Source organism: Punica granatum, unplaced genomic scaffold (genome assembly GCF_007655135.1).
Source record: "Punica granatum isolate Tunisia-2019 unplaced genomic scaffold, ASM765513v2 Contig00637, whole genome shotgun sequence".
NCBI classification, from domain to species: Eukaryota; Viridiplantae; Streptophyta; class Magnoliopsida; order Myrtales; family Lythraceae; genus Punica; species Punica granatum.
This window is the reverse complement of record NW_022204483.1, coordinates 1-9596: the sequence shown is the minus strand read 5'-3', so window position 1 is coordinate 9596 and position 9596 is coordinate 1. Positions and strand designations below refer to the sequence as shown.

At 38.9% G+C, this 9596-nt stretch overlaps 3 protein-coding genes across 3 annotated transcripts; 2 read left to right on the top strand and 1 right to left on the bottom strand.

Annotated features, from left to right (window-relative positions):
• Window positions 1-591: 591 nt before the first annotated feature.
• Window positions 592-2784, top strand: LOC116191959 (chaperone protein dnaJ 8, chloroplastic-like). Its single transcript, XM_031520329.1, has 3 exons — window positions 592-1275; window positions 1637-1705; window positions 2318-2784. Exons 1-3 carry the CDS (start codon window positions 1042-1044, stop codon window positions 2510-2512), a joined length of 498 nt encoding a protein of 165 aa, XP_031376189.1. The 5' UTR covers window positions 592-1041; the 3' UTR covers window positions 2513-2784.
• A 1647-nt stretch (window positions 2785-4431) lies between these two features.
• LOC116191957 (magnesium transporter MRS2-1-like) lies at window positions 4432-7627 on the top strand. The gene is given in 7 exon segments (XM_031520327.1): window positions 4432-4697; window positions 5406-6010; window positions 6183-6311; window positions 6442-6613; window positions 6616-6776; window positions 6879-6926; window positions 7076-7627. Coding segments are annotated over 6 exon segments (1323 nt in total). The 5' UTR covers window positions 4432-4697; window positions 5406-5428; the 3' UTR covers window positions 7307-7627.
• A 292-nt stretch (window positions 7628-7919) lies between these two features.
• On the bottom strand, window positions 7920-9562 carry LOC116191958. Its single transcript, XM_031520328.1, has 2 exons — window positions 9406-9562; window positions 7920-8235 (listed from the first exon to the last, which is right to left on the bottom strand). Exons 1-2 carry the CDS (start codon window positions 9557-9559, stop codon window positions 8159-8161), a joined length of 231 nt encoding a protein of 76 aa, XP_031376188.1. The 5' UTR covers window positions 9560-9562; the 3' UTR covers window positions 7920-8158.
• Between the last annotated feature and the right edge of the window lie 34 nt (window positions 9563-9596).

The window sequence follows — 9596 nt, the reverse complement described above, 5'->3', positions numbered from 1 at the left end:
CCGGTTAATTAGATTAGATTAGATTAAAATACGCGGTAAAAAAAAGATTAGCTTAGACTGGATTTACCTCGCTCGTTAGCTAGTATTGGCTTGCTATGACAATCTCATAGTCAGTTTTTTTTTTGCTGAATATCATAGTCAGTTGAACACAGTCGGTTGAGCATTTATATACGGATCGAAACTACAAACCTGTCAAGGATATTTCAGAATGTGATGAACGAAGATGTCACGGAAAATGAAAATGAATGAGAAAGTCGCATCCTGATTAAATCGACAAGACGGAATTATTTTTACCTTCATATATCAGATTCATTTTACAAGAGAATTAAGAATAAGAAGAGAATAAAAGGGTAAGGTGGGAAGGATACGCTACAAATATATGCTCGCCCCAAGTAATCGGCAGAAGAAGAGTCCTCAATTCTGACTTTTTTGACCCAAAACCAAAAGAAACCAGAGGGCGGATAAGGAAGAAGGAACTGGTCGTTAAAAATAGCACTTTACCACGTCAGACATTCACACATGTACAACCCTGTTTCAATTTCATTTATTATTCAGAATCAGATAAGGACTGACTCTCTTCTCTCTCTCTCTCTCTCTCTCTCTCTCTCTCTCTCATTCGATCAAATCTCCTTCCTTTCCCCTCTTTGTGTGCTTTTTATAAATAGTGAAGGAGAAGCAAGCCACTCCTCACCTCCGCTCCGCGGCTATTCTCATCTCAACAAACAATCTCTCCATCTACCACCGAAAATCACAGGCAGACAGCAAATCAAACGGCAAATAATTAACCAACGAAAATCCCAAATACCCAGCGGAGAGGAGGAGGAGAAGAAGAAGAAGAAGGGTGTCCTTAATCTTTTCCTTGCCCATCTATCCAATCCAATCTAATACCCGTAAAAGAGCCCCCTTTTTGGATCCCAAAAAAAAAAAAAAAAGGAGAAGGAGAAGAAAAACGCCGACTTTTCGGTTTGTGGGTGCTTCAAAGTTTTGATCTTTCTTTGTGGGATTCGTCGTTTTTATTTCTCTGGGGAGACAGAGGAGACGATGGCGAGTGCTTGTGGGGTGATTGGGAAGAACGGGTCTTCGTGGGTTCAGCTCAGGGAGAGGAGCATGAGGAAGAAGAAGAAGTCCGGTAGCGGTGAGAGGAACAGCAGCAGGGTCAAGGTCTCCTGTTCTCTATACTCTCCGTCGGTCATGGATCCTTACAAGACGCTGAGGATCCAGCCCGGCGCTTCCGAGTCTGAGGTCAGGAAGGCCTTCAGGCAACTCGCCCTCCAGGTTGGTTGGTTTTTGCCTTTTCCCCCACCTCCTCTCCTCCCTCCCACCATTATTTTTATGTCCCTGCTGCCGCTTTTAGCTTAAGTGCTTCTGTAATGAAATCTTCATTTAGGAAGATAATCTGGTCCTAATAGATTTTGAGATTAATAATTAAGCTAGGAAATGGGTTGTGGTGGTTGCCTTTTTATTGCTTAGATATATATATATATATCTGTGTGTGTGTGTGTGTCGATTCAATTGGGATTAATTGCTCTGCTTTGTGTTTTTCCTTTTTTTCTCCCCTTCTGGGGAGGGGGTTGAATACTGTAAGTGTTCTTCTGCTGATAAATTTGGGTTTCTTTTTTATGTTTCTGCTTTTCAGTACCATCCAGATGTGTGCAGAGGAAGCAATTGTGGGACTCAATTTCATCTGATCAATGAAGCATACGATGTAAGCGGATTTTTCATTCATTCATTCAAACTATTCCCCCCTTTCATTCATTTTGTCAGAAAAAAGAAAAAAGAAAAAAAGCATTTCTTTTCTTGGTATTCGCTTGCTGGTGCTGGGTTTGGTTCTTTTATCAGTTTTATGTATCGGCGTATTGAAGAATCCATATCTCTTGTGTACAAACAAACACCTTTAACACCTTTAATCTATCGTCGTGATGACCGCCTAGCTGAATCATTGAATTGCAGTGAGTGAGGCTTTCATTTTGAGATCCGATGAGGGATCATCATTTACTGAGTGAAAAAGTGGATCAGGATTCCCCATCTCATTCAATAATAGAGGTTTTTGTTGGGGATAAGATCAAATTTGGTCTGCTAATAAAGAAAGTTTTGATCATAAGATAACCATTGATTGATGTGGAAAGCACTCCTTTATTTTTATTTTTATCATTTTCTCTGTTTGCGACTTCTTCTTCCGAAAGGTCCATGAGAACTACCGCTTGATATAAATATAAATATGCGATGTCTCTGTATTTTATTTATCAGTATCTTCTTCTATTTATCGGTATCTTCTTCTTGTAATAATATTGTTCCTTTCTGATGGACTTTGGTGCAGATTGTGATGAGTAACTTGAGGGGAGAACCAGATGACACATCTTCTCCACGGATGAGCGGATCATATTATGATCGAGGGATCGATGAGCCATGCTGGGGAATGAACGATCCCGATTGGGACGTGTGGGAGGAGTGGATGGGCTGGGAAGGAGCGGGGATCCGCGACTACTCGTCTCACATTAATCCTTACATATGAATATGAATTCCCCTTCCCTTATATATTTTAGAAAGGGAATAACTTTATTAATTTTTAATGTATATGTACGTAGTATTTCCGGACCGACCCACAGTTCCTAATCCTCATTCGACCAAAAGTGGTTGATTTCTTGTATATAGATTGAGGACGTTGGGGGGATTAAAGTCTTTGTTCAAATGTGTATGTATATATATATGGATGTATGTGTTAATATTAATAGTTGGGATGGTGATTATGATCCTTGCATTATGAAGTGGATCCCATGTTATTTACGAGTGTTGTCTTATCTTTTTTAATACATATATATATATATATATGTATGTATGTATGTATGTATACACAAATCGTTAATTTTTATGCGACTCGGATAAATATGAACAACTTAACTTTTAGCATGTATAGGAGTTAGTAGCGTTTATTAAAAAATTTGATAAATCAGGAGCAACAGTGTTCCATCCTAAAAACGCTAAGGATATTGAGATCTTTAGGAACATAAACGACTGGTCTATTACTTGTATGATATATTTATCTATTGAAATTTGTACAAAAATATTTTTGAAAGACAATTATATTAATTGAAGGGTTATTTTCTGGTAAATTCGTATTTTAGTTGCTTTGGTAAAAAAATAAATATTATATTATAAGCGTAATTCAATATCATAAATTAAAGTACAAAAAACACAATTATGGGTAAATTAGTTTTAGTTCTTTTATCAAGTAATTTAAATATATAGTCGATCAAAGTTCAAACAATGAAATATTTTTGTTCTTTTGGCAAAAAAAAAAAGAGGTATATTCATTATGCATAATTAAACTAGTTATCATATAAATTTCTCGGCTTCAAATTTTAAAGTTAATATTTTAATAAATGATTAGATATATAAAATAAAATTTTCTAACATGTCTCTTCCGATCAATGTTACAATGAAATAATATTTAGAGATCCTACTATATATTATATAATAAAAATTACGGTTAGTATTTACATAATTCCTTATATATAAATTTATTGCTGGAAAATTGTTAATATTTTAAAATTTTCTATAAAGAAAGACAAAATAAAATAAAATATATTTCTTCATAATTACATTATAATGGAAAAACTTATATATATATATATATATGTATATGTATACACACATGCACACTTAAATTGCTGTGATTTTAGTAGGAGGAAAACTTACATGTAACATCTTTTTAAAAATTTTAGAGCAACTATTTCTATTACAAAGACTTTATATTTATTTGATATAGAAAATATTCGAAATTTTGTACACGAATCAATTGTTATATTAAGTATTATAGAATATAGATTGCCCTGATAAAGTATGCATATCCTAGGAATTGTTAAATAGTTCTTAAGACCAACCATCATCATTGCCCTTTTCCAAGATTTCCTCGCGAGTTCATTCTTGACCATTTGCGGGAGAAGAAAACATCAATCATCACTATTAAATTAAAATGTTATAACTCCATAGATTGGTAAGTCATTGAGGCAATCTGAATTACCCTTCATAAAATAAAAATAATAAAAGTAATAATTCATTGAGGCAAATCATATATTCATATTCATTTATTATTATATAAAAAAATTACTTTAATATATACATAGCATATTATTATAATATACAATGTGATTATTTAATAGTCAATTAAACTGATTAACAGAATCAAATCACATCTTTGTGAAGTAAGTAAGGTATATACGGGGGAAAGGAAAAGGAGCGAATTCGAAGTCCCAGTCGTCCCCCCGCATGCTAATGCGAATGCTATGCTCCTTTCTGGTATTAATTATTAATTAATTAATAATAATATAATATGTACTTGAATGTGCCGCATCCTTCGCGAGAAACCAACCGCGTTGGATTGCCGCTCCCCCCTTCAGATCCAACGGCGAAGAATCGAGAGGATTGCCCTGTCTGTCTTGGAAATTCGCCTTTCGCTACAACCCGACCGCCGTACGTGCATTTTGTCTCTGGGGCTCTGACACTATCTCTATCCCTCCCGAGTCCGATCAATCTCGGCATTCAAATTCTGGGTCCTGTTCCTCACCACCTAAAGATTGAATCTTCTGCCGTTTGGGTCCTCCTTTCTACGCCGATCGATTCGTTCGAACATCATCGTCGACGGCTCCGCTTCAGCTTCCTTCCCTGGCGGCGATAGCGATTTCTTCTCTTTGCCGGGGGTAGGTTAAGGTTTTTCTGCTGCCTGCCTCTGCGTGTATATATTGCTTTTACTCTTTTAGCTCAATGAAATTTCGTGCACCATATTTACTACTCATGTCTAATCGAACTTCTCGCTTCGAAAGCTTCTCTATTCTCGCATCACTCTATCCATTTCAATCTTTAAAAGTAAATACGAATTGGCTGGAGCTAGCTGCATCATGAATTGCTATGCTGGGTTAAGCTTTTGATTGGATGAACATGGAAGACTCTTTCCGTTTTTTGTATTATAATGTAGTAGTAGCCACTGCAGATTATGCTTCACGACAGACTAGTGACCAGGAACATTTTTGGGGTGAACTTCTCCCTTCGCATGGTGATGAAGTACTGCATTCTTGTTTGTGCATCTGAATTTCCTTTTTAATTAGCCAATCCTCCCTTGGGGTGAAATTCCATCTGAATGAAATTGCACAGAAATGCTACCGAGGAACTTGCAACAATTGTTGTACTTTCATTAGCGTCAATTTGAGGAGTGAATTTGGAGCCATTAATTTTCTGGAATCTGTCCATGCTGGGTAAAATAGATGTTCTTCGGTAATGTAATGTAGCCAATTCCTGTTTTTGTCAATCTTTATTTGCTCAGTGGTTCCCTGATTACTTTCTTTAATCACACTATCCATAGTGGCTTGTATTGACATATATACACTCTTGACCTGTGGCATATCTTGCAGGCTTGCAGGACCAACGCTGGCCAATGGCAGATCTGAAGGAGCGTCTCCTGCCCCCAAAACCTGCATCAGCCCTTAATCTTAGGGAGTCATCTACTCGAGGCCGGCCACCTTCTTTTCAAGGAGTGGATGTGCTGGGCCTGAAGAAGCGGGGCCAGGGCCTTCGATCTTGGATCCGAGTGGACACATCTGGTAACTCCGAGGTGATTGAGGTGGACAAGTTCACGATGATGCGCCGCTGTGATCTTCCGGCTCGAGACTTGCGCTTGCTCGATCCTCTCTTTGTGTACCCATCCACCATTCTTGGCAGAGAGAAGGCTATTGTCGTCAACTTGGAGCAGATAAGGTGCATAATAACAGCAGATGAGGTCCTTCTATTGAATTCCCTCGATAGCTATGTCTTGCAATATGTTGTGGAGCTTCAGCGTCGATTGGCCGCAGCTGGTGTTGGAGAGATGTGGAAGTCCGAGCATGCTGATTTGAACCGGAGGAGAGGAAGTAGAAGCTTTGATAATGTTTTTGGAAGTACATCCCCTGATTATTTGCCATTTGAGTTTCGGGCGTTAGAAGTTGCACTAGAAGCTGCCTGCACTTTTCTTGATTCCCAGGTTTGTAGAAGCAAAGAACAATTTTCACGGAAGCGGATCATATCCAATGCTTTCTTCTTAGTGATTGTAAATTTTTTGCCAAGTCAAGGATTTATTATCTATACGATTGTCTTTGATGCCTGAATCAATTTTGAGCTAACATCTGACTACCTATTTCTTCTTTTCTCTAAAGGCAGCGGAACTTGAAATTGAAGCTTATCCTCTACTGGATGAGCTCACATCAAAGATCAGTACTCTGAATCTGGAGCGAGTCCGTAGATTGAAAAGCCGACTTGTTGCATTGACCCGGAGAGTGCAGAAGGTACTAATTGAATAGATGTCATATTTGGCATAGATTCCTTTTTTATGGCTCCCCCCCCCCCCCCCCCCCCCCCCAACCCCCCTTTTCCCTTCTTTCGTTCTTAATCTCTTCTTCAAGCTCTAATTTATAGGTCAGGGATGAGATAGAGCAGCTCATGGACGATGATGGGGACATGGCAGAGATGTATCTCACTGAAAAGAAGCGAAGGATGGAATCTTTATTTTACGGCGATCAGTCGGTGACGGGATTTAGATCGAATGATGGTGCCTTATCGATCTCGGCACCGGTTTCTCCAGTTTCTTCTCCCCTGAGAGTAGGAAGCTTGAAAAGAGCCTGAGCATTGCAAGGAGCCGACACGAGAGCATGAGAAGCTCAGAAAGTGCCACGGAGAGCATTGAAGAGCTGGAGATGTTGCTGGAAGCTTACTTTGTGGTCATAGATAGCACTCTTAACAAGCTGACTTCGGTATGCACAACTCTTCATGTGTCTCTGGTCAATCTCCTTCGTTTTTAGTTTGTCGAGAAGAAAAAATTCATACTGACTTTTTTGTTTTGTTCCTTGTCTCAGTTGAAGGAGTACATTGATGACACAGAAGATTTCATCAACATTCAGTTGGTATTACTCTATTTCCGTTCTCGCTTGCCATACTTAAAAAACCATTTTCAGGATTTCCGGTCATGGGGAAAGCTTCTCATCATCGTTCTTTTTTTCTTCTAGTGAGTTGAGTTTTGATTGGCATATTTCTCACACTGAAATTTCTGCAGGATAATGTTCGAAACCAGCTTATCCAATTCGAGCTGCTATTGACGACTGCTACTTTCGTGGTTGCAATTTTCGGAGTCGTCGCGGGAATCTTTGGAATGAATTTCTCGATCCCATTATTTGATGATGAAGGGGCCTTTAAGTGGGTGCTTATAATTACTGGAGTGACCGGCCTTGCTATATTTTGCGCGTTCGTCTTGTTCTTCAAGTACCGAAGACTTATGCCCCTGTAGATATTCTCGTTGATACAGAAGATTTTGTGATTTGCATTGCCTTCATTCTTGATAGCTAAGTCAGGATTGTAGGTCGAACCAGAGATGGGGAACACTTCAGCTGGTGACTTAGTTCAGTAGACCATTCTTTGCAATTCCATTTCTCTGCTGTATGCAAGTCATATTCTCCACGTAAATATACTAATAACTCCCAGAAATGAGAAATGTATTTATTCTCCAGTCCTTTTGTGTATATACTGAACGAGAAGAGCATTACATCATGTTACTTCGATGAACTATTAAGGGGCCCTCTTAATAAAGTTCAAGGTTATGGAGGTTTAAGTTAGAGGTATAAAGACATCCAAAACTATATATATCCATATGGAGGTATAAACTGTTGTTTCGATAGAGTTCTAGCATGCATTTAGCAAGAATGTTAGCTTATCAAGGAAAAAAAGAAAAAAGAAAAAAGAAAAAGAAGAATGTTATCATTTTCCTTTTCGTGTTTTTGCATCCTTGTAGATTCATGCACAAAAGTGGAGGTTTAAGTACGTAACTGCATTTGCTATGGAAATGAGCTGCCTCCACCACAGGATAATTATCTAGCTGATAAAGACATGATGATTCTGTAAAATTTTCGCAACCTACAATGCAAGATTTTCTCGGCTCTCCATCAAAATTGGCCGCAATGCAACAGAACTAGAAACACACAATCTTAATCAAACCATTTGACAGAACAGTACAAGACATGAAGTCCCCCAATCGGTAATATGGACCTAAGGGTACAGCTGAAATTATTTCAGGGGAAAAGAAACTCTCTGCCATCAAATATATGTCAAAACTGGTTTTCTAAGAATGTCTTTCGGAGCCTTATCATTTTGAAGAAAGCCTCTCTCTTCGTGCTTTATCAGCTTTCTCCATGTAATCTTGATGAGATTGGTGCTTCGAACCTGAGTTACCACAGCAATCCAGTTAGAGCTAATTTTGTGCAGAGAGCAAACCAACTGTTCAACAGTGTCACCACTCTTCTCAGCAACAGCGGAAGCGGCAAAATAGACAGCATGTTCTAGAACCATGTAAGCTTTCAAACTCTCTTATGAACAAAATGTGGATCAAAAGCAAACACTAAAGTGCTGCCTCAACCCTCAAGCATGTAACCAAAGACTGTTCCAATTTCAATGTAGAAAACAGATGGAGGAGTATACATGTGCCGAAAACTTATGCAACCTCTCAGAGATAACAAGCACAAGAAATATGGCTCTCAAAATTTAAGCCTAATATCCTCCTCACACTGGCTATGGCAAGGGGTGTGTATTCAACCAAGAGAAATTTATTTCAAGTGAGTATTAGGAGGGTTTCCGTTTTTCTTAAATTTATCATCATCTCTGGAGGCCTAAATTTGGACTGTTAATACTAAAAATCTCACAGCCTAGATAGAATAGAACAATTCCATTGCTCACCACCAAGAGAAATGATAAGATGTATGAGTACCTTTTGATGTAAGGAATTTTGATCTACAGGCAACCTATAAATGCTGCACCCCAAACCAAAGGGGCACGAGTCAAGAGGTACTGTACTGGCAACATTATAAGACAATATAGGTAGTTTACCACTAAACCACTATGGAGAAGGAGACGTTAATGTAATTCTTTCTGTCTATTGTTCCGCACGTTTGGTCAAAACTAGTAGCAGAAGCTGTTACGCACACGACAACTCAATTCTCACTCAATGACATGTCCTCAACAATAAAAACTCCAAGGTGCTCAGAAAATGTAATTTCAACCCTGCGATCACCAGATACTTAACAGTACAGAGTCGCAGATAATTCAGTTATACGTAAATCTTCCAATATGCTCAGAGAATCAGCGTCATGATTAAAAGTCCTATAATTCAAGTATCGATATGTAAATCTTCCAAGAACCCTGTCGTTACACCCAGAAAGAAAATCTGCTAGCCTCAAGAATCATCAGCACCATCGAAATACAAAATCCCAAAGAACGAAAAAGACCCAATTTTTGTCAGCTGGGAAATTTCCCTTTCATTCAGCTGACAAACAGAGAGGAAAGCGGGAAAGAAACGAGATTTGGAGGAAGGGCGGAGGAAAGTGAGAGCAGCCGCACCTCTGCTCATGAGGAACCAGGGTGCACCGAAGAAGACGGTGATGATGGCAATCCCGGCAAAGACGTGTTTCTTGTCACCACTGTACAGATAATGCTCCATTCTAGCCCTGAACCCACCTGATGATCTTCCATTGCTCTTTGTTTCGCTCGCCATTCCCCCGCCCGCGCTCTCTCTCTGTTTCAATCCCTCT

Bases quoted from the DNA above. Each gene is read 5' to 3' on its own strand.
- LOC116191959 (XM_031520329.1), top strand. From the start codon at position 1,042: ATGGCGAGTGCTTGTGGGGTGATTGGGAAGAACGGGTCTTCGTGGGTT. The intron at 1,276-1,636 runs GTTGGTTGGTTT...TCTGCTTTTCAG, and splicing joins TCAGGCAACTCGCCCTCCAG to TACCATCCAGATGTGTGCAG. The intron at 1,706-2,317 runs GTAAGCGGATTT...ACTTTGGTGCAG, and splicing joins TGATCAATGAAGCATACGAT to ATTGTGATGAGTAACTTGAG.
- LOC116191958 (XM_031520328.1), bottom strand. From the start codon at position 9,559: ATGGCGAGCGAAACAAAGAGCAATGGAAGATCATCAGGTGGGTTCAGG. The intron at 8,236-9,405 runs GTGCGGCTGCTC...GTGGTAACTCAG, and splicing joins CTGGTTCCTCATGAGCAGAG to GTTCGAAGCACCAATCTCAT.